This window comes from Lynx rufus, unplaced genomic scaffold (genome assembly GCF_022079265.1).
Source record: "Lynx rufus isolate CCGP_SWC_20201006 ecotype Redwood Valley unplaced genomic scaffold, mLynRuf1.p SCAF_8, whole genome shotgun sequence".
Taxonomy (NCBI): domain Eukaryota; kingdom Metazoa; phylum Chordata; class Mammalia; order Carnivora; family Felidae; genus Lynx; species Lynx rufus.
This window is the reverse complement of record NW_025814896.1, coordinates 117687382-117712059: the sequence shown is the minus strand read 5'-3', so window position 1 is coordinate 117712059 and position 24678 is coordinate 117687382. Positions and strand designations below refer to the sequence as shown.

The 24678-nt window shown below is 39.3% G+C and overlaps 1 protein-coding gene and 1 non-coding gene across 2 annotated transcripts in view; both read left to right on the top strand.

Annotated features, from left to right (window-relative positions):
• The window catches only part of WDR43 (WD repeat domain 43), a 46847-nt gene continuing 22169 nt past the window's right edge, over positions 1-24678 (top strand). Inside the window, exons 1-5 of the mRNA XM_047068677.1 lie at positions 1-241; positions 7302-7439; positions 12416-12537; positions 17398-17518; positions 18533-18672. Coding sequence (XP_046924633.1) covers positions 17-241; positions 7302-7439; positions 12416-12537; positions 17398-17518; positions 18533-18672 — 746 coding nt within the window. The 5' untranslated portion in view covers positions 1-16. The remainder of the gene's footprint in view (positions 242-7301; positions 7440-12415; positions 12538-17397; positions 17519-18532; positions 18673-24678) is intronic.
• LOC124504475 (small nucleolar RNA SNORD53/SNORD92) lies at positions 17902-17986 on the top strand. The gene has a single exon (XR_006960448.1). It is a non-coding gene; the product is annotated as a small nucleolar RNA SNORD53/SNORD92 (small nucleolar RNA).

Below are 24678 nucleotides of genomic sequence, written 5' to 3'. Positions count from 1 at the left end.
CGGAGCCAGGGCAGCAATGGCGGCGGGCGGCCGTGGTGTTGCAGACCCCCTGTCCCCGGCAGGGGTTCCTTGCGCCTTCTCCCCGCTGAACCAGGCCTACTTCGCTTTGGCGTCTGCCGACGGTCAGTTGCGAGTGTGGGAGACAGCCAACAATAGGCTGCACCAAGAGTACGTGCCTTCCGCGCACCTCAGCGGTACCTGCACCTGCCTGGCCTGGGCGCCAGCGCGGCTGCAGGCCAAGGTAAAGCAGGCGGGACGGCGGGGGGCGGGCGTCCGCCCGGGCTCGGCCTCAGTGCACCCTCGGCCCCACGGCGCGTGGCCCGGCAGCTCGCGCGGCCCTGCGAGGCCCGGGGCGAGGAGGCACAGAGCGTGGCGGCGGCGGCGCGGACTCCATCCACTTCTCCAGTCCCGTGTGCGGCCTGTCCGCAGGGTAGCGAAAGAGGGCGCGGCTGGATCCGATGGGCCGTTGACTGGAGTCCCACCGACTGACTCCATGCGGTCTGTGCCCCGCGCCCCGCTGTCGTCGGGGCCGCCATGTTCGCATAGGCCCCCGGTCCCCCAGGGCGGCTTGCTTCTGCCAAGCCTCTCGCATCAACATGTGCTCTTCAGTGTCTTGGCTTTTGACAGAGTCCCTCCTTGGGACTGTACTGTTCTTTTCCGATTCCTCTAGTTCATCGGCTTTGCCTTAGGCGATTGGAATGAGTGAGTCTGTTTCCTTGCTTCCGGACACCCCCCCTTCCCCCCCCCCCCCGCCCCAACCCTTGGGTGCAGCTCACCACGTGTTCTCTTCCACGTCCAGTGTGTGGGACTCTCACTCTTGAAACTCTTGACTTTCCCAGGTTTGTTTCCATTCTCAGTATTTTGAAACTATATGCTTTTTTATTTTTTAACATCTCAATTTCCCCTTTATACACCCTTTTTAAACCAAGTCTGAAGTCTGCTATAGGATGTGGAGGTAAAGTGAAGTGGCCGGTTTAATTTAATGAATGTCAATCCAGGTGAAGTTTTTTTAGATGGGACACTGCCGAGTTAGGGAAGGCTTTTCACTGTTAGGGCCCCATCTCAGGTAAGATGCCACTCACTGTTTAGTCACTAGACTACGTCTGCTCTAACTCACATGCACGTGGGTACTACAGGTATAGAGTAGTCAAACGGAATCATTCTAACGTGATTTGGAAGCCTCAGGTATCGTGTTTAGCTGACACTATGGGTAAAACTTCAAAAGCTAGTATTTAAGACAGAGTTTTAACTCCATCTGACTACCGTGGGGAGCTTTCTGCTAAATTTTTAGGTTGAAAGTAGGGGTACATCTAACTATGCTTTGGATGAGTATATTTAGGTATTTTTCAGATCTTAAGATAGCTTTTTATAGTTTCTAGATGAAGTGACTTTAGTTGATTATTAAAAGAAACCTTTTTGGGGCTCTTAAGGTGAACTCAGACTCTTAAAAAAATCATAGGCGTCATTGTTAAAGTTAGAGCAATCTGCATAATTTTCCTTTTCAAAATTATTTTCTATGTTTCTATCTTAACAGTCCTATAAACAGATGACAATATTGATGCTGAGGGAAAATCTGGAACAATGATTGGATGCATGGATCCAAGCTCTACTGCTTACATTTAATCTAGGTTTGGCTTCATAGTAATTCAGTAGTTTTTATACCTCTGATTCATCATTGGTAAAACAGGGGTGATAATACCCACCTCATAGAATGGTTGTGAAGGTGAACATGTTTAATAACACATAAGTATTTAGAATAATGTAAGTGCTACAACCACTGGTCATTATTGATATCTCATGTTTGTATGGTTAGTCCTGGCAGGGAAAGATTAACTTTTTGTCTTGTGAAGAAGAAACTGATGCTCTTGAAAATTAAGCAACTTGCAAAAAACCAAAAACAGAAGTAGAACTCAGGTATTTAGGGCTTAGTTCTCCATTATCTACAACAAATAGTTAATATTAGGTTGGCAGAAGTTTGTTGCCTGCCCCCATCCCTCTTTGCCTCGCCCCCCTTTGATTTTCTGTTGACTTAAGTCACATTCTGTGCCTCAGGAATAAAACTTTGGCCTAGTTACAAATTTCCTGTTGAAAGTCATAGTTTTAGGTTATGTATACCAGTCTGATATAGAAAAATATCTGAATTTGGTTTCATACCCAGGACTCAACTCAAATTTGGCCTTTGTCATGTTGAGCAAGTCACTAGTTTGGAAGGCTTAATTGAAAAATGAGAGTTTGGCTACTGAAAAGTTTTTGTAGGCTTCAGTATCCTTTTATCTGTATGCTCTTGTTTTAGCCACATAACTTTGTGAAATGTTTTGAAATAAGATTTTTAAGAACAGAATCAGAACTAAGAAAATTCAAGTGACTTCACTGAAGCTTTAATAACCAAAGAAGAGATTGTGGCCACTAGAGTTGAGGTACTCTGACTCCTTGTCCACTTTTCTCACGCGGTAACCCTAGATCTTGAGTCACAGAATTGAGAACTTGGAGGAGTGTAGAGACATCCAGTCTTTGTCATATTGGAGATGTATCCTTCTAGAACATCAATTTTACTTGAAGATGAGAGGGGAGAAGCAGTTTTCTTGAATGCGCACACATACTTTGGGGTAAAATAAAGTCACATAATTTTTTAAAGCTAGAAAATGATTAGTGATTTATAGCAGCTGCTTCAGTCTCTGCTCCCAGGCCCCTGGGTTATGATCTTTGTCACTTAAGTTTTAAGATGTTCTCATCTTAAACCCTTCCATTTCCCATCTTTGAGGATTAGAGTATGAGGCTTGAAATGGATGTTATCCTGAAGCCAGTGTTCCCAGCATGTTAACGTTTTTGGCACTCAAACCTGAAGTGGAGATTATGCCACACACCTTTCAGAGTCTTCAGAGAATTATATGACTGCTGTAGTAAGTGCTCAGTAAATGTTAATTGTTATTGAATGCTTCAGTTAGCATTCTCTATGGGCTCATTTTACTATTTACTGCTAACATTCCTCTGTAAATCATTTTGTAATGGTATCTTGTATCTGGTTCAGTGATTGGCAATTTGCCACCCAAAGACAAAGTTTGGTGGCATTACTACTGAGTGGAGAAAAATGAGTTGGTGCTGGGTTGCTTGGGTAACAAGAATTAAAGCAGTACTTCGTAAATGTTTAGAAAAATCGGATTGCTGTTTCTTGTTCTTGGTCACAGAATGATTCTAATACTTCACATGCCACAGTAGTGTTTGGAAGGTTTTTGTACATGTTAATATAGCTGAGCATTTCATTTGGTTGATGGGGCCTGGGGGAAGAGGACCTCTAATGAGGATAAGCAAAGTGCAAGAAGACAGACTGATGGACTATCGACAGATGGCTGTTTTTACAGCTCCTCAGGTGTATGTGTGTAAACTGAGGCGGAGATGTTATGCCAAAGCCACGGAGGAAGTGGCTGAGCCACCTAGTAACTGACCCTGGTATTTCATTGCCCCCTTAAATCTCTCAAACTTATCTACTTTTCCTTCCCTAGCTGATGTACAGCTCTGAAGAAACAGACCTTGTCGACTGTTAGCTACCACAGGAAATGTGTTTATGCTCCTTTGCTGTCACTGCAGTTAAAATGGTCTCACGCAGCTTAGTACTTGTTGAACGAAACACATGGATTTCAGCCGTGAGACAGGGCAAGCACAGTAGCATTAAGAATGTTTTTAGCAAGAATCTGAGCTGAGTATTCCCATTCTCATCCCTTGGAGATGTAGTACAGTCTGGTTGTGTTCCTGCATGATGCTCTATCTTAGGGTCTTTCCAGTATTTGAACTTGAAAACAAGGTAAAGTTTGCAGATTAGATCCTGTTGACAGGAATAGAAGTTCCTGTGTATTAGAATTTAAGTGTTTTTGATATAAAGACTGTATGTAATTATATGTAAAATGCACACATTTTGTTCACTGTTATCTATGAAACCTAAACATTTGCCAGAGAAATGATGATAAGATAGGCCAAGAAAAGGCGTAGGAGACTAATTGCAGAATGAAACTTGAAACTTCGGCATAATTTTTGGTGTCTGGAGGTCAGAATTTTTCAAAAGTAGTTTTGATCCATTAGTGGATTGTGAGACAGATTAGTGGGTTGTGATAGTGTTAAATGAAATAGACCATCAGAGTGTGTTTTGCTTGGGAAAGGATATGGTTTTTATGGAACTTGTTTCGCTTATATGTATGTATTTTTATGAGTGTGTGTACTGGCTGTCCATGTAAACTCTTCTTACTCTGGGATCTCAGTCTAAAAAGTCATTGCTTAATTGGTCAAATTCAGACTTCTCATCAATGGATGTGCTTTTTTCCTCTGTTTTTCACATCTGCCCTGTCTTGATTTTGTAAATCCTGCGCATATGTTGGTGACACTCTCACCCAGCCTTTTGATTGCCTTTTGGATCAAATGCTGATAAACTTTTTTTTTTTTTTTAATTTTTTTTTTTCAACGTTTTTATTTATTTTTGGGACAGAGAGAGACAGAGCATGAACGGGGGAGGGGCAGAGAGAGAGGGAGACACAGAATCGGAAACAGGCTCCAGGCTCCGAGCCATCAGCCCAGAGCCTGACGCGGGGCTCGAACTCACGGACCGCGAGATCGTGACCTGGCTGAAGTCGGAAGCTTAACCGACTGCGCCACCCAGGCTCCCCGATAAACTTTTTCAGATTGGTGCTGCTCTTTATTGTTTAGCTCAGTCAGACTTTCAACATTGAAAAAGACTCTGTAAGAAATCACATTTTTTTGGGCTTCACTCCTGGTACCCCCAGGAACTCCCAATTTTCCAATCACAAATATGAATTAAAGTAGCCTACTCTTTTCATTACTTTATATAATTATATGTAAATAATGAGTGTGCACATGACATTGTGTTAGGCACTTTAGAGGAAGTAAAACTGAGTATGACTGAGACATCAGGGAAGAAATGGACAATTCAGATGTACGGTGTCTGTAATGCAGAGCACAGTATGATGTGTGCCTTAAGGGAAAGAAGAGATTTTTGTGGAGAGATGAGAGTTGAGGTGGACCTTGAAGCATGGATAGATTTTTAACCAGGTAAAAATTGAGGTGAGCAGGAAAAGACCCCTCCAGGTTCAGGGAAAAGCAGAAGCAAAATGGGAAAGTGTTAGTGATTGGTGTAATGTAAAGATGGAATTAGAAATAAGGTTGGAAAAGGTGGGTTGGAGGCAAATTGCAGATGCTTTTGAATACAAGTTGTTTATATTGATTTACTGTTCTCTGGGGAATCATTGAAGTTTTTGATCACAGGAGCAACAGGTTCAGAAAGAAAATGCTGACAAAGGTCTATCATAATCTATAAATATTAGCTTTAAATTCTTGGTTTCAGAAATATTTGGTAATGGGGTAGTATTTAAAATAGTAGATTTCACTAAAATGCACATTGCTTACATAAGCTTATCTGGTTGACTTGTTCAGACATGCTCATCCTGCTAACTTGGAAGTGATTTTTAAAAAGATCGTCCAACTCAGAGAAAATATGCATGAGTCAGTAGTTCTTTGAGATGTGTTACTTGTGTTATTATTTAGGTTTAGACCAGTAATCCTCAAAATTGGGCATAGGCTCTGTGGATGCTCCTCCACTTGTCTCTGCTTGCTTCTCCCCAAAATACAGATTTTGTTGATGGGGAAATTAGGGCTTTGAATATGTTAATGTTTAATTTCTAAAATTTCTTTGTGCTTTTTAGTGCAAATTCGTATTTCCAAAAACACATATACATATTTGGACCAGCATATGTTTCACACATTAGAAACCTCAGTGTGGATAATTTTGATTTGATTTGGGAAAACCAAGAGTTGGAGAAATAAGTTCTAGAATCTTTCAGAGAAGAGTTTTCTGATGAAGTGTAGTAGGAGGTTGGTATACTTTCCCCCACTGCCCTTGCCTGAAATAGGTATTTGTGTTTATAACCTTGTGCAGAAACCACATCTGCCTTGTGGGATCATTCAGACTTGGCTTTAGACATTTGTTTAACTGAAGGTGGGACATCGGACATTGCTTGTGCTAAGGTTTCAATGTTTTAAGCAAATTAAATTACTGATAAGACCATCAGACTTTTAATAGTTTGGCTTTTAATTGTAACTTCTCTTTGGGGTTTATTAACGTAGATACATTTCCTCAGGACTTGCAAAATGTGTATTTTTTTCTATATATAAAAATTTATTTTTTGTTAAATCTTTTTACTTTTTGTGACCTAAGTGTTCAAATGAATAAAATTCTTCAAATGTAACAGCCCCATAAGAAAACTCAAAAAAATGGAAAATGCTGTATAAATCTCCTCCTTGATATTTTTTATGTATTTGTAACATCATAGTTTATGTTGGTGGCTTTTGGGGCAAATTTTCTGTTGTTTTTGCTCTAGAGCAAAGATCTTGCACTATTGAGAATATGTTCTTTTTCCAGGGTTAGTGGTTTATATTAAAACAATGTTTTATATTAAAAGAATGGCTTTCTCAGCACTTTATGCTAAAGTACAGGCTGGCAAGCTTTAATTTAAAAAAACATATGGAAGAGAAGTTCTGAAATGGTAAATTTTCAGCATTATAAATATACTTTGATGTGACGTGATCATTGTTTTTGGCATATGGGAGCCGTTAGTATTATTTTTGAAGTAAATCAAAGAAGTCTTGTGGCATTAGACATTAGATTGAAACTTGTGCCTCTTAAGTCATTAGGATCACCAAGACTGCATGGCACTTTTCTGACTAACCCTAATTCTCACACACTAGGGCAACTTCTAGTGTGAGCTATTAGTTACAATGATTTTTTTTTTTTGACTGAAACCGAAATAAATGTGTGTTTATAAAAACACTAGAGTCCCCTCCTGGGAATGAAGGTAGAACTCAAAGGAAAGATGAGAGGAAAAGGGAAAGTGTTGGTTGCTTGGGTCTATAATCTCTGCTTGGGAGTGGAGGCTTCCCTTGGACCTATCAGGAGTGGTTCATTTCTGAGAAGTGGAAGCAGCAGTGAGGCTGCATGGATCTTTTAAGAGAATACCAAGAGCATACCATGTTGTCTTTGCTCCCTCCCTTCCAGAGAGGTAGGAGGCAGGGACTGAGACTTACAAGCTCTTCTTTTCATTGGAGTAGTTTTTTTTTTTTTTTTTTTCCTAAATAGAAAGAAAGCATTTGAGAGTGAATTCCCCCACCCCTGTCTTTAAAGTGTCTTTTGGTAGCAGTCATTTCATTTGTTGTCTAGTGGGCATTTGCATTTATGCATTAATGATGTCTTGTATTGAAATACATAATTGTTTTTTCTTTTTTTCTCCCCCCCTCCCCCCCAGGAAAGTCCCCAGAGGAAAAAAAGGAAATCAGAAGCTATAGGACCGAGTAACCAGATTGACTTGTTGGCTCTTGGTACAGCAGTTGGTAGTATTTTATTATACAGTACAGTAAAAGGAGAATTACACAGTAAATTGATAGTAAGTATAGATATTTGTATGTGCACAGACATATATTGTATATAAAAGGTGGTGGGGAAACTATTAGAGATTTATTAAAAACAACAGTTCAGGATAATGCTATAGGATCTGTACTATAGGCACATATTTCTGCTCCCACATTTAAAATTGTGTATAGTGATATTTGCTAGTAGCTGTGACAGGTAACGTAATCTTCATTATATGTCAGAATACGAAGAACTTTTGATGAGGTTTAAAATAGAGGTAATAAGTTCAAGGTATCACAAACAGTGACTGCAGGAAAGAGCTCACCACTTCCAGGGCCAGAGAACAAAGGAGGCAGTGGGATTATTGCTGCAACTCAGACCTTTAAGGAACAGGTATTGCTTTCTATGCTGCTGTCTCTTGAGGAGGAGTGGCCCCATGGACTTGAGGTCCAGACCTCTGAAGACAGAGCTCTAGCTGACTGCTAGTGTCTCTGAAAGGAGGGGAGGAGACTATTCCAGGGGTTGGAAAAATTGCATATTGGGTTCAGCTGCTGCCAGAAGCGTTGCCCTGTTGGGGTAAAGATAGTCTGGGCTGATATACACTAGAAGACAGGAAGGAACAGGTCCCTTGTTCTTCCTCCAGCCTTGTCTCCCTCTAGCACCCCTTATTGGTGGAGCCTACTGGCCATGCAGCTGGCAAAGCAAGAATGTGGTTTGGAGTCCTAGCCCCAGTATCACAGAGCAAATATATACTATAGGACAGTGATTTAACTTAGAATGATTTGTTTCAGACATTATCTACTACATTATGTTTTTGGTGTTTGCTGAACTTTTTCTTTAGGAATGCTTTCTGTATATGTGAATCAAGCAGTGTTTTTTCTTTTTTTAATCTAAGTTTTTTTTTCTAAAGTTTAATTATTTTGAGAGAGTATGAGAGTGTGTGTGCATGTGGGGGAGGGGCAGAGACCGAGGGAGAGAGAATCCCAAGCAGGCTCCCTGCTGTTAGTCCAGAACCTGACTTGAGCTTCAGATGCTTAACGGACTTAGCCACCCAGACACCCCTGTTTTCTCTTTTATTTTATTTTATTTTAGTTTTTTTTTTTTTTTAAGAGAGAGAGAGAGAAAGCGAATGAGAATCTCTTAACCAGGCTCCATGCTCAGCATGGAGCCCAACGAGGGGCTTGAACTCATGACCATGAATGATCATGACCTGAGCTGAAATCAAGAGTTGGACGCTTAACAGACTGAGCCACCCAGGCACCCTCCTGTTTTCTCTTTTTAAAATTTTTTTAAATGTTTATTTATTTTTGAGAGAGAGAGAGAGAGACAACGCGATCAGAGAGAGAGGGAGACACAAAATCTGAGGCAGGCTCCAGGCTTTGAGCTGTCAGCACAGAGCCTGACGTGGGGCTCAAACCCACAAACTGTGAGATCATGACCTGAGCCGAAGTCAGATGCTTAACCAACTGAGCTACTCAGGCGCCCCTCCTGTTTTCTCTTTTAAGTAACATGCTCCATAGATAATTTGGAACTACATTACGTCGAAAAGAGAAAAAAAAATTACTCTTATATCTACCACTGAGAGAGATTTAATAGATTGTGCATTTCTTTATGTACATGTTTAAGAAATACAGTTCTTATTTCGTATCCTGATATTTTCCATTAAATTACAACATGAGCAGGGCTTAGTCGGTTAAGTGTCTGACTTCAGCTCAGGTTAATGGTCTCACAGTTCCTGAGTTCCAGCCCTGCATTGGGCTCTTCACTGACAGCTCAGAGCCTGGAGCCTGCTTTAGATTCTGTGTCTCCCTCTCTCTCTGCCCCTCCCCTGCTTGTCCTCTCTTCTCTCAAAAAAATTAATGAACATTAAAAAATTTTAAATCAATTACAACATTTTCGTATTTTTCAAGAACTAGTTATAAACATTTTCAGTGACTGCCTAAAATCCCACTAAATTGGATAGTCCCTTGGCACTTTAGCTATTACTGTTAAGGTGGCTTCTAATTTTTTGTTGTTACACATTTTTTTATCTGTTTACATGGATTCCATTCCCAAAATTACCTGTAAGTAATGAGTCAGAGTGTTTTAATGTTAAGGCATTTTAGGCATAGTATACAAATACTTTTCTGGAAGCATTCTTCTAATTTTACTTATGTCAGCAATGAAAAGACTGTACCTGTATTCCAGTAGCATTATTTCCACCATTGAATATTCCCATTAAAACAGCAATAACAATGGGCCACCTGGGGCGGCTCAGTTAAGTGTCTCACTTGTGGTTTCAGCTTAGGTTATGATCTCATGGTTTCATGAGTTTAGACCCCACATCTGGGCTCTGCACTGGCAGCATGGAGCCTGCTTGAGATCCTCTCTCACACTCTCTACCCCTCCCCAACTTGTGCTGTCTGTCTCTCTCAAAATAAATAATTAAAACATTAAAAAAAACCCAGCAATAACATTAACAGAAACCTAGCTGATTTGATAGATAAAACGTTTTGTCTGATTTTAAGTCTGCATTTAAAAGTATGTTACTTATTTTCATATTAAAGATTATAAAAACACAACTGTAAAACAAATTATTTAGAGGTATAATTAGTAAGAAGGGAATCTCCCTTATTTCCTCCCTCCTCTCCAAGTCAAGTGTGATCTTCGTGTAGGCTTTTACCCCACTGTAGTTGGGAGCCCATCCTTTGATTTTATCAGTCTTGTGATGAGCAGGTACCTAGCCATCTGTGCAGTGTGATAGTTGCTTTACTCAGTTACTGTGGTTGTGGACATAATGCTGATGGAGCCTAGAACTCCTTTTTAGATCATTTTGGTATTTCATGGGATTATACATAAATCTTTTTTTTAAACTTTATTTTTCAGAGAGAGAGTGTATGCGTGTGTAGTGGAGGGAGGGGCAGAGAGAGAGGGAGACAGAGAATCCCAGGCAGGCTCCATGCTGTCAGTGCAGAGCCTGATGGCAGGGCTCGATCCCGTGAACCGTGAGATCATGACCTGAGCCAAAATCAAGAGTCAGAAGTTAAACTGACCGAGTCACCCAGGAGTCTCTATACATAAATCTTTAATAGGGAATGAGTTTATTAAATAGTAACCAAGGAGGTCAGAGTAAAGAGTGTTGGGATGATATGGTGAAATAGAAAGGGATCAGGCTTTGGACCTAGTCTGTCCTGAGGTTGAATCCTTCTAGTTATGTGGTCATGGATAAGTAGTTTGTCTTCTCATTTCTTAAATGGGTATTCTATAACCTATCTTGCATGCTTTTATTGGGATTTAGATGTAATAGTATATTGTATTGGCCTAGTGGAGTGCCTGGCATATAATTGGTATTGTGTAAATGTTTATTGAATATGTAAGTGAATGAACAAATGTACAGTTGCTAGATTGTTTTTCAAAAGGGCATACTAGCTCCTATCAATGTATGATAGTGGTATTTTTTTCTGCAACCCTACCACTATGGGTATTACAATGCTAATAAGCAAATTGCTAGATGGACAGACTGAAAATGTTACTTTGTTTTGCTTTATATCTCTTGGATTACTACTTTTGAAAATTTTATTTTCTTTAAAAAATTTTTTTTGATGTTTATTTATTTTGAGGGAGAGAGAGAACAAGCGGGGGATAGGCAGAGAGAAGGAGAGACAATCCCAAGCAGGCTCCGTTCATCAGCACAGAGCCCAAAGTGGGGCTTGAACTCATGAAATGTGATATTATGATCTGAGACGAGATCAAGAGTCAGACACTTAACTGAGTGCACCACCCAGGTGTCCCTGAAAATTTTATTTTCTTACTAAATTCTTTCAGTGGAATTTATCTGTGCATGTTTTTTTATTCAGTTCTTTGTGTATGTGTCTATGATATAGGATCCTATGATACAGGATTTAGTTCTTTGAGTGGATAGCTCATATTAGCGAAGGGAAGTATCTGAACTTAACATTTATTTATTTAAAGTTTATTTATTTTGAGAGAGAAGGTTTGTGTGCATGAGCAGGGGAAGGGCAGAAAGAGAAGGAGAGAATCCCAAGCAGGCTCTGTCTGTGCTGTCAGCGTAGAGCCTGTGGAGCCTGACGTGGGGCTCGATCCCACAAACTGAGATCATGACCTGAGCCAAAATCAAGAGTCAGCCACTTAACCGACTAGGCCACCCAGATGCCTTTGAACTTAACATTTAAAACTATTTTTCTTTTGAGGTAGGAAGAATCTATGTAATAGAAGTAGTGATTTTGAGTTTTATCCTTAGCTTACATATGTACGTGATGTTGATTCATGTATTCGTTTAATTGATGTGAATTCGAGTAGAGTGAAAGTCACAATTGCTTACAGTGTAGATGATTTCGCAGCTTATTCTGCCGAATAAGTTTGTCCCAGAATGTGTGTGAGGTGGGTGGGAGAGTTGAACTTGCTCTTCCCCAGTTGATGTCTCCATTCCTGTGTGCCTCTAAGTGAATGAGCATCTTGCTATGCTGAGTATGTTAAAGTCTTGTTTATATCGTATTTTCCTTAACACAAGGAGATATTTTGTGTTTACTTGAAGAAACAGTGATTTCTTTATTGAGATGGTTTTGATAGTTTTTAAAAAAGGGATTTTCAAGGATAGTTTTGATTAGATGTGGTTTTTACCTGAAGTACTGACTTTAAACTCCAAGATTTGACTTTACTAGTTCACTCAAGTGTCACAAACTTTCTGCCACTGTACATGAAGTATTTTATCTTGCCTTAGTGCTGGCATTCTTGTGAAAAGCAAGTGGCATTTAGGACTAGCATTCTTTGACTTATGATGTGGAAGTGTGTAAAAACATAGAAGGGAAGCAGAGAAGGGAAAATTAACATTTGATGCATTTATAGCTGATTTATCTCATTTTTGATGTTGGAAATGGATAGATGCAGGGTAGGGTGTTTTTGGTTAGGTTAACGCCTGTCTTTTTTGTTAACTCTTTGTAATGATTCCAGGGTGTAATTATGTTCTATAAGACGAGTTTCTTCTTTTAATTTTTTTTTTTTGACCTTTAGAGTGGTGGACATGACAACAAGGTCAATTGCATACAGTGGCATCAAGACAATGGCTGTTTATATAGTTGTTCAGATGATAAACACATTGTGGAATGGAATACACAGACATGCAAAGTAAAGTGGTGAGTAACATTGATGGTTCTATGGTATTGGGTAACTTGGTTACTGTTGGAAATTCATTAGAGTTTGATAAATCAAGACTATTCTTGGCTGTAGGTAAAGTCTGATATTGGACACAGGGAATGTAGATACTAATGAGGGTATAGACTTTTCAAGGAACTTTAAATCAAATCAGGCATGCAAGATTTTAGTACATAAACATTAAATGAATGATGCAAGAGTCAAATAACTGCACAAGAGAAAACATAAGGTAGCAAGTAATTACTGGTCAAATGAGGTGGATAGTGTTGGCAAGGCCTGGTGGAAGAGAAGGGATTTCAGTTGGGCGTTCTGGGAGAGGTATTATTTGGATAGAAGAGGATGGGGGAAGGAATGTGGGGAAATGGCAAGACCAAAGTCTGGGGAAAAAGGAAGTGAAAGATTGGAAGATTTATGTACTAGGGAATAATGACTGGTAGAGGATGTGGGCCAAAGTATATTAAGAATCTGGCATTAACTGTCATAGATAAAAAATCTCAACCAACTCTTCAGTTTCAAGCACGTAATCCTGTGATAGGCTTTATAGTAAGTGTTCAGTAAGTGTTGAATTAGTTCAACTTGTGTAGATAAGGACCCTAAGAAGGATAATGGTGCCTGTGGTCTTATCACTAATAAATGGCAGGGAAGGAGTTCATATCCTGCTGTCTTGAATTCTGGTACAGTGCTTTTCTATATTAAAACTACTTAGAGGTTTGGATTCTATGTCGTAAGCAGGAGAGAGCCACTGAAGGTCATGTCTTGGGAATAAAGTCACCAAGATAACGCTTTAGGAAAAGGTGATCTGCCAGCACTGTGTAGAGTATATGGAAAGGAGCAGGTTCAAAGGCAGAGAAGCCAGATTCTAGGTGGTTGTGGTAGTTTAAATGTAGGATGGTAAGAGTGGAAAGTGAGAATGAAGAAGATAGCAACAAGTACATTTGGGGAGCCTGAAAAGGGGAATTAAATGACAAAAGAAGTTAAATGTAACCATTTTCAGTTTTGTGAACTTACTAGGCAAGTGGTGTGGCACAGTTCATAGAAATTATAGCCAGAAGAGGGAAATGGATGTTGAGTTTTAAACAAGTTGAATTTGAAATAATACATGAAAGTCAAGAGCCAGCAGATGGGGTGGTGAATAGAGGCTTAGAATTTGAATGAGGGTTTGGGGTGGGAGGTGCAGATGAATAGGTCATCTCCCTAGAGGTTCAGTAAGTTTTTGTCTCCATTTATCTGTTGCATCAGTTTCCACACCGATGACTGTCAGAAACACCTGTGGAGATTCCCACCCACTGGGTCTGGGGTGGGGGCCACACAACTGTATTTTTAAAATGCTGCATGGGTGAAAGTTCACAATGTTAGGTGCTTCACATAGGGACTAATGTTTAAGGCTCTGTTCAGTGCATTCTACACAGTATTGTATTTAACCATAGCACTGTGAGTGGGCTCTGTTCCTGTTTTACAGTTGAGAAATGGTTGGGTCAGAGCCTGAGCTCTCATGCACACTACTATCTCATAGTGTTGTGTTCCCAGCTCCATTCTTGGCATTCCTATGCTGCTGTCAGTGGATTGTGTACCATTTTAGGTACTATATATTGACTTCTATGGAAGATGAGGATTTAGTTCTCACCCTCTCCATTCTCCCAACATCACAGTTTTTTTTGTTTTTTTTTTTTTTTAAGTTTATTTTTGAGAGAGCATGAACCAGGGAGGGGCAGAGAGAGAGGGAGACACAGAATCCCAAGCAGGCTCCAGGCTCTGAACTGTCAGCACAGAGCCCGACGTGGGGCTTGAACTCACGAACTGTTAGATCATGACCTAAGCCTAAGTTGGACGCTCAACTGACTGAGCTACCCAGGCGCCCCATCACAATTTTTTGATGAAGGGCTATTTGTTTGCATTATGACTGCTTAAATATTATTACAGATAAGCCTTGTACTCTACTAGGTTTATATTTTTTGGCACAAAACTCTGCTTTTCTTGGGGTTTATAATTTCCTTGTTGTTCATTTGCTTAGTTTTCTATATACTTGTCGTTAGCTCGTTTTCACCCTCACAGTTGCATGTTATTTTGGAGCACATCAGTTATTCAGTTAATTATATTATATTTCTTGGAGGACTTCTCAGTCACCTTTCAAGGTCTGCTAAACAGTGAGGATCCTGGGATTTTCTTACATTATCATCCTGAAAATTCTCTTGTCAAATGGAACCTCTATTTCCTAGATCCCATTTTTCTCTTTGTTGGGTTACTCTCTTTTTTGTGAAACACATGAATTGGTGGCTTCATAAGAAAAGTGTGTTGATGGTAAATTTACTGAGATTTTGCTTGTCCACCAGCGCCTTTATTGTACCCTCACAGTTAATTCTAGTTTGAAGATATGGAATTTTAGGTTGGAAGTAATTCTCCTTCAGGATTTTGAAGCATTGGTTCGTTGGTTATTTTTTCTTCATTTTTGAAGAAAATTGCTCTTCATTTTTCTTTCTTTTTTTTAGTGTTAATTTATTTTGAGAGAGTGAGTGTGAGCAGGGGAGGGGCAGAGAGAGAGACAGAAACCTCAAGCAGCCTCCCTGCCCTCAGTGCAAAGCCCTGGGCTGGAGAGGGGAGTGGGGCTCTGTCATGAACCGTGAGATCATCATGACCTGAGCCAAAATCAAGAGTTGATGCTTAACCAACTGAGCTACTCAGGCACTCCTTCATTTTTCTTGTAGCATGTATTTGATAATTTCATCTTCTCTGTTTTTTTGATCTTTCTCTAGTACAGTCTGTTGTAACTTAGATATTGCATCTCCTGGACTGATCCTTTAGGTTTCTTTGTTCTCTCTTAGTTTCCCTTTTGCCTTTTTCTTCTGTTACCAGGGAGATTGCCTCAGTTTTACCTTCCAAATTTTCTGTTGAAATTTTACATTTCTCTAACCATATTTTTAATTTCTGGGAGATTTGTTTTTTGTTCTCTTAATGTTTCTTTTTGTTGCATCATGTTTCTTTCATGGATATAATATTTTCTAACTCTCTGAAGATAATAATTACGGGATTTTAAAGTATTTTTCTTTTGTTCCTAACATCATTTCCCTCTTGAGGATGTGTTGATTTTTGTTTGATTTTAGCCTCTGTCTTTTATGTTAGTTAAAGGCATTCTTGAAATGACGGGGGATCCTTGGCTGCCTGTTGCTATTTGAAAATGAAACATGAAGAAACTGATTGGAAGGCTTGTGTAGGTGGCAGCTCAATTGCTGGGCTTCATTTGTGGAGTGAGGGGGAAGCCTTTGAATGTCAGTATATGTGGGTTATTACCTTGGCACCGGTCACATTTCCTAGAGAGGAATCTTCTGATTAGTGCTTTTCAAGCTCTGATGTGCACGTGAGTTACATACGCAGATAGAACTGATTTAGGAGGTCTAGGTCGGGTTTGGGAGTCCATTCTTAGTTCCCAGGTGATGCTGGTGTAGGAGGTTACACTTTGAGTTGCAGAGCTCTTAATGGAGGCTGGGGAGGGAGCTCAGCAGTGGTGTTAGCTCTTTGCTAGCATTTTCAGTGCCGGGTGAGGAGATAGATTCAGGGACACTTGTCCGGGTGGTGATCATGTCTTTTTTTTATATGTATATTAAGTGAATAGGGGTTGAATAATGAATATAAAATGTTGAAGCTGTGGGAATTGTTGAGAAATTATCAAAAATGTTAGCAACTGAAAAAAGGGTGAAGGAAAAAGTGTCCTGTATTATTGCTGCATTTCCTTGATTACTAGTGAGGGTGAGTGTTTTCATGTTTATTGACAATTTGTATTTCTTCTATGAATTGCCTCTTTATATCTTTTGTGTATTTTTGAGTTTTTTTTTTAATCTGATCTAGTTCTTGAATATAAAGAGCTGTTTATGTATTCTGAGTATTAATCTTTTTCCTGTAGTATATATTTTTGATATTTTCTAGCTTTTTGGTTTTAAATTTATGACTTATTTTGTGGTACAGAAGTTTTACTTATTTAAATCAGGTTATTTTTACCATTATGATTTCTGGTTTGTAATTGCTTTGGAAGGCCTTTCCTAAAACAGGATTATAAAAACACTCTCCTGTGCACTTTTTAATACTTATTTTTAATCTGTTAGCTTTAGTCAAGTTTTTTGTGTGTGTAGTAGAAGAGAGGAATCTACTTTTGTTTTTCCAAATGAGTAGTTTGACATACTCCAATGTGATTGGCAGAGCAGTGTGTTTTCTTTTACTTTATAATTCATGTCTTTGGTAAGAGGATTGCTACTATTATTTCTTGATTTTATAAGTGAATAACCAAGCTCCTTGTTTATAAAAATATTAATGTGTGCAACAAAGTACAAAGACTCATGCCAATCATATTTCAGGTATTAGAAGGGGATCATCTATACTTGACTTATTTTACTCTGTCAGATGGGAGTGCACCTATGTTGATTTGAGGTAGAAATAACCTTTTTGGACTGTAGCTTGAGAAGTAATTTGTGCTGCTAAGTAAATTAAAGGCCAGGCTTCCACATAGTGTGGGAACCATGGTGGGGATAGGATGGACTTGTGGAGGTCCAGCCAGCCAGGTAGTTTCCTGGGCATTAACAAAATCCACCTCATACACAGGATACACAGCTACCCATTTTTGTATTCTTAAATCTCTTACTCATCCATTTTCTGGTACCTCTTGAAAATCTTTGGGTAGGCTTTACCTTAGTGTTAGATTCAAGGTTAGTCACCTTACACAGGCTTTTAGGGAATAATTGCATGGAACCTTAAGTGATATTTTTAATACCTTATTTGTTTTTTGTTACTTTTTTGCTCTGAATAAAGTTTTCTCCCCATTCATGGAGATGTTTCTGTTTCTCTTCACTTTACAGCAAATGGAAAGGTGACAACAGCAGCGTCAGTTCCCTGTGTATTAGCCCAGATGGAAAGATGTTGCTTTCAGCTGGTCGAACAATCAAACTATGGGTTTTGGAGACCAAAGAAATCTACAGAGTGAGTGAATCAAATTAGTTGTAAGCCTAACATTTGTCTAGAGTAAGTATGGAGAAGGGCAGAAAGTCTGAGCCATAGAATGTCATTTTAAGAGTACAGATTTGTTATTTTCAGGCATATCAAATAGTAGAATCAGAAGATGAAAGTTAGCTTCCAAATCCGGTGTGTAGATATTTAATAGGTTAGATGTGTCCGTTTCACATGCATTTGAGAAATGAATAGAACAAATAAGTAGAATTTGAATTAAAAATCTTTTACTCTGCTGTATAATGATATAGTAGGTTTGATTTCTTCCTTGCATCTTGTGTTTACTACATTTGCAGTATTTGACTATGGGGACATGTAGTATTATATTTTTGAGTGTGCTACGGGGTGTATATTTGGTGCTGTGATGATGCCTTAAAATTGTGGTTTCGACTCACTGAGAGTAAAATGAAGACCTACAATTCCTTGGCTGTGTCTGAGCACCCAGGCGCCCCTTAAACATGGATAGAATTAAGCGGGTCTTTAATGCAGGATGGAAAAAATAAAGATTGTGGGTAGGGCCATGGGAGTTGTTAGGGCATGGTGATTTTCAGATGGAGTTTTAATTATTTTTTTTATTAAAATTTTTTTTAATGTTTATTTTTGAGAGAGAGAGAGAGAGTATGAGCAGGGCAGGGGCAGAGAGAGAGAGACAGGGAGACACAGAATCTGAAGCAAGTTCCAGGCTCTGAGCTGTCAGCACAGAGCCTGACGTGGGGCTCGAACCCATGAACCACAAGATCGTGACCTGAGCTGAAGTCAGAGCCTTAACTGACTGAGCCACCCAGGCACCCCTCAGGTGGAGTTTTTGAAAGTACATGGAATGTAGCACAAATAATCTCAGTTGCTTAGAATTAAATTTAGCTGTTATCTTTAGTCTGGACTTCTGATTTCATATATGGATCATCTGTATTGTTTATGGTCCATAAGGACTCTTCACTTTTGTCACTGTTCTGTGTCCTCTCCTAAACGAGACTGAACTCTCTCTAGCACTTCACAGGACATGCAACGCCTGTTTCCTCACTCGTCTTCACTACTGTCAGACCTCCTAGTGAGAGCCAGCCATTTGATGGGGTCACAGGCCTTTATTTCCTGTCAGGAGCAGTGCATGACCGGCTACTTAACGTCTGGTATGTAGTCTTGGGCCTGGGAGGTAGTGTTGCCTTGAAGGAATCTGTCACAGCTTGTATGGGTAATATAAATGATGAATGTGAGACTTGCTTTATTGTATTTAACGTTATATTTACCTTGACTTGTAATGAAGAATTGAGCCTGCCTAAAAAACCGACTTTATGAGAAAAATTTAAGAGCATTGTATCATAGTACCACATCCTTGCTTGCTTAGAGGTAGAGGGGTCTGAATATTTTTGTGACCGGGCACGTTATAAATAACATTCTTAAAAAATTTTAGGATAATGTCTAATTTTCTTGAAAAAGGACCATTGGGTTAGTGCAGTAATGTCTATTTACTGATGTTTTACTGAGGACATTTAATTTCTTGGATATGTCTGAGAATGCCCAGTAGTGCCCCCCTTTTTTCTTCTTCCCTTTTTTGCAGTAATTGCTGTTACTATTTTTCCTTGGAACTACTTTTTTTTTTTTTTTTTTTTTTGAGATTTTATTTTATTTTTATTTTAGAGCACAAGTGAGGGAAAGAGAATCTTAAGCAGGCTCCATGCTCAATGCAGAGCCTGACTTGGGGTTTGATTTCATAACCCTGGGATCATGACCTGAGCTGAAATTAAGAGTCGCATGCTTAATTGACTGAGCCACCCAGGCGCCCCTTTAAAATTTTATTTTTAAGTAGTCTCTACAACCAATGTGGGGCTTGAACTTAACCCTAAGACCAAGAGTTTCATGCTCTACCGATTGAGCCAGCCAAGCACCCCTGGAACTACTTTTAAAAGTAAAAATTAATTTGGTATTAAACGGCCATCATAAAGTTTTTAAATTTAAGAAAATAAGGGTTTTCTTGGATTTTATGAGAACTGATGGTGAAGCTAACTTTTTTTAAACACCTGCTGTTCAGATAGAATAAGTGGAGATTTAAACAAGTAGTTTCTCATCCTAGTAATCAGTTAGTTGAGCATGTTCTTGATCATATAAAGTTACTATGAATTTATACCAAATAACTCAGAAGTGGGAATCATCAAATACATAAACCTTGTAGTTGGGTGGGGAAAGGTTCATAAGATCTAATGTGGACTTCTGTTCACCTTCAAACCATCAACTGAGCCATAGTCCTAATTATCCTTTCATAATCACATTGTGTTGGTTTTCTGTCCTGTGTCTGTTTTTTGAGGCATGCCTTCTGGGATAATTTAGTTTTATAATGTTTAACACTTACGTAAGAAATTAGTAATGCCAGAAAGTTAAAATCTGCCACCAAATCCTCCTGACACTATTTAGATGTTCCAGTCTTAAAAATGCTTCACCTGTTTGGCTTCCTAGACCTAGGGGTCTCCAGCTACAAAATTTCTCCTTTTAAAAAAATATTTTTTTAATGTTTATTTTTGAGAGAGACAGAGTGTACGCGGGGGAGGGGCAGAGAGAGAGAGAGAGAGAGAGAGAGAGAGAGAGAGAGACAGAGACAGACACAGAATCTGAAGTAGGCTCCAGGCTCCGAGCTCTCAGCACAGAGCCCAGTGCAGGGCTTGAACCCACAAGACGTGAGATCATGACCTGAGCCAAAGTTGGATGCTCAATTGACTGAGCCACCCAGATGCCCCTACAAAATTTCTTCTGTAAAAGAGAAATTGATTTCTGTTGTCTTAACATCCCCCAAATAGTATGTGTATGCCTGTGGGCTTCCTACTAACAGAGGAATAAACTTGAAAAATTAAAAACCCATATTAAAAGGCTGCCTCCAAAGACCATTTATGGAAAACTTTGTGTTTTGTAGGTAGAGGAAGCCTAAGGTTCCCTGATGATTACCTTTGAAAGACACATTTCTGTTAGGAAATAACATTTGAAGGCTTCTTGCTGCTGAGTGAAAATTAAGCAAAAAAACACTTTCATATTACTGTAAGGACAGTACTATCCTGTTGTTGAGCTAAGATACCAGTTTCTTTTGTATAAAGTAGTCTTATGGCAGTGATTTTGAACAATGTATAGTATAAATGGCTTCAAGTTAGAATGAGTATTGTTTTATGAAGAATTCATAAATGGGAATACTTAGAAGTGATCCAATAAAATTCTTAGTTTTCTTCTATACACAAAAATATTGAAAGATTGCTTACTGGTGAATATATATATTTTTTTAATGTTTATTTTTGAAGGAGAGAGCATGCGCGTGAGTGAGTGGGGGAGGGGCAGAGAGAGAGAGAGAGGGAGACCCAGAATCTGAAGCAGCATAGAGCCCGACATGGGGCTCGAACTCAAAAGAGCTCACAAGCCGTGAGATTATGACCTGAGCCAAAGTCAGTTGGACACTTAACCAACTGAGCCACCTAGGTGCCCTTGTTTACTGGTGAATGTATAAAGTCTCACTAGTTGATAAAAACAAACTGATTGTGAATTGTGTTTGCAAATCATGTTTTTTTACTGTTAGTCTTTTTCTTTTTTTAATTTGTGCCTTAAATTTTTAAAATACCTTTATTGGGGTATAATTGATGTATAATAAACTGCACATGTTCTTCCTTTTATTTTAATGTTTATTTATTTTTGAAGGAGAGAGAGAGACAGAATGTGAGTGGGGGAGGGGCAAAGGGAGAGGGAGACACAGAATCTGAAACAGGCTCCAGGCTCTGAGCCGTCAGCACAGAGCCTGACGCGGGGCTCAAACTCACGGACCACGAGATCATGACCTGAGCTGAAGTCGGATGCTTAACCAACTGAGCCACCCAGGCGCCCCAGGATGTAAATTTTAAAAAATAAAAAATAAAATTAAGGAAAAAAAAACGTTAAAAATAAATAAATAAATAAATAAATAAATAAATAAAACCTGTTGTGTAAAACATTAAAACAAAGTTATTACAGACATTTGTGTATAAATCTTTGTATGGACATATGATTCATTTCTTTTGTGTAAATACCTTGAGTGCATGGTTAGATCATATGATATATATTTAACTTTTTAAGAAATTGCCAAGTTTGGGCCCCTGGCTGGCTTAGTCAGTAGAGCATGTGACTCTTGATGTCAGGGTCATGAGTTCAAGCCCATGTTGGGGCTACTGAAAAAAATTGTCAAGTTTTTTCTTTTTTTTTTTTTTTTTTTTTTAAATTTTTTTTTTTCAACGTTTATTTATTTTTGGGACAGAGAGAGACAGAGCATGAACGGGGGAGGGGCAGAGAGAGGGAGACACAGAATCGGAAACAGGCTCCAGGCTCTGAGCCATCAGCCCAGAGCCTGACGCGGGGCTCGAACTCCCGGACCGCGAGATCGTGACCTGGCTGAAGTCGGACGCCCAACCGACTGCGCCACCCAGGCGCCCCAAGTTTTTTCAAAGTGATAGTACCATTTTTACATTTTACATTCTGACCAGCTATGTATAAGAGTGCAAATTCTTTCATATCCTCACCAATGCTTGATATAATCATTTAACCTTAGCCATTTTAGTAGGTATGTAATGGTACCTCCCTGTGGTTTTAGTTTGCATTTCCCTAATGCCACTCACGTTGAGAATCTTGTCCTGTTTGCTATCTGGATATGTTTCTTGATGAAGTATCTGTTCATATGTTTGGCCTATTTTTTAGTGGGTTTGTTTTCTTACTGAGTTTTGAGAATTCTATATATATTATCAATATAAACCCATTATCAAGTATATGCTTTGCAGATATTTTCTCCTAGTTTGTGCATTGTCTTTTCGAAGAGAAGTTTTTAATTTTGATGTAGTCCGGATCATGTTTCGGGATCTTTGCTTAATTAATCCAAGGTCACAAAGGTTTTCTTCTGAAAGATTTAGTTTTAAGGCTTGCATTTTGAGCTAATATGTGTATATGGTACAAGGAATGATTGACAGTTTTTTAAAAATTTTTATTTAAATTCCAGTTAACATACAGTGTAATATTAAAAAAAAATTTTTTTAATGTTTATTCATTTTTGAGAAACAGAGTTAGAGTGGGGGAGGGACAGAGAAAAGAGGGAGACACAACCTGAAGCAGGCTCCAGGCTCCAAGCTGTCAGCACAGAGCATGACGCGGGGCTCAACTCACAAACTGCAAGATCGTGACCTGAGCTGAAGGCGCCCCGACATACAGTGTGATATTAATTTCAGGTGTACAGTATAGTGATTTAGCACTACCATAAATACCCAGTGCTCATCACAAGTGTACACCTTAATCTCCATCACCTATTTAGCCCATCCCCCACACCCCCAACCACTAGTTGTGTATAGTTAAGGGTCTGTTTCTTGGTTTGCCTTTTTCTCCTCTTTGTTTGGTTTCTTAAATTCCACATATGCGTGAAATCATACAGCATTTGTCTTTCGCTGACTTACTTCACTAAGCATAATACCTTCTAGTTTCACCCATGTCACTGCAAATGGCAAGATTTCATTTTTTATGCCAGTGTGTGTGTGTGTGTGTGTGTGTGTGAGAGAGAGAGAGAGAGAGGTGTATATCACATCTTTATCCATTCATCAATGGGCTGTTTCCATAATTTGGCTATTGTAGATATTTGGTATTGTAGAAATATCAGGTGCACGTATCCCTTTGAGTTAGTATTTTTTTTTTTTTTGAATAAATACCTAGTAGTGCTGCTCTTGCTGGGTTATAGGACAGTTGTGTTTTTTACATTTATTTATTTATTTAGAGCGAGCGAGTGAGAGGCGGAGAGAGAATTCCCAGCATGCTCTGTGCTGCCAGTGAAGAGCTTGATGTGTGGGGCTTGATGCCACGGACTGCAAGATCATACCTAAGCCAAAATCAAGAGTCAGATGCCCAGTGACTGAGCCACTCAGGCACCCCTACTTTTAACTTTTTTTTTTTTTTGCAAATGTCTATTTAGGGGAAAGTGGGGGGATCTGAAGCGGGTTCTGCACTAACAGCAGTGAGCCCGATTTGGGGCTTGCACTCAACGAACTGGGAGATCGTGACCTGAGCCCAAGCTCAACTGACTGAACCATCCAGGCACCCCCTATTTTTAACTTTTTGAGGGAACTTCATAAGTTTTGCAGAATGGCTACACCAGTTTGCATTCCTAAATGGATGGAAATTTATGTTCTTGTGTTAGGAATATCCATTGGTCTCAGTACCATTGGTTGAAAAGACTGTTTCCAGTGAACTGTTTTTGCATATATACATGGATATACATATACAGTTGGTTCTTACTTGCAGTTGTTATGTTGTATAAAGTCCTCATGAGCGCAGAGTTAGTGATACTGAACTGTGATTCCTCCGGGAAATATAAGGTTAGGTTTCTGCAAGTTTTGTTGGTTACGTTTTTGTCATTTAATCAATATATAGTCTCATTTTATGTGTGTTTCTGTTTGAAAATACATCATGTATATAGTTAATTAACCCCTGTCAGAACAGAGTTTACCTAACAAATATTTTTTCCCTTAAGGCATATTACAGCTTCTTTTGCTCTTAGATACATGAGACAGCACTTGAGCACTATACTTAGGGCACTGTTTATTTTTTTATTTTTTTTGAGAGGGCACAAGTGAGCGAGGGGCAGAGAGAGGGAGGGAGAGAGAAGAGGGGCTCACTCAAATTGGGGCTTGAGCTCACCTGAAGTGTGGTGTGGGGCTCGTGTTAACCTGATGGAGGGCTTGAACTTACAAACTGTGAGATCATGACCTGAGCCAAAGTCTGGTGCTTAACCTACTGAGCCATCCAGGCGCCTCCTTAAGGGACATTTTAAAAGTGAAATCACCAACAAAAACATGAAAACAAAATGAAAATACTTTTTAGCATTCTAAATAATACTAATGATACTAAATAATACTAATAACACTTCTGTAGTATGAGAGCTGAAGGAAGAAGTCAGAGCATAGCCTTGTTGAACATTGTGGGCAACTCTTACTATTTTTCACTGCTTTGAGCATTTTTATTGCTCTGTTCAAGACTATGGAAGTTCCACAAATTCTGATTCGGAGGCTAACAAATTTTAGCAAGTAAGCAAATTCTCAAAGAAGGAATCCACAAATAATGAGGGTCATTTGGGTTAAATATACGCATGGGTCTATTTCTGG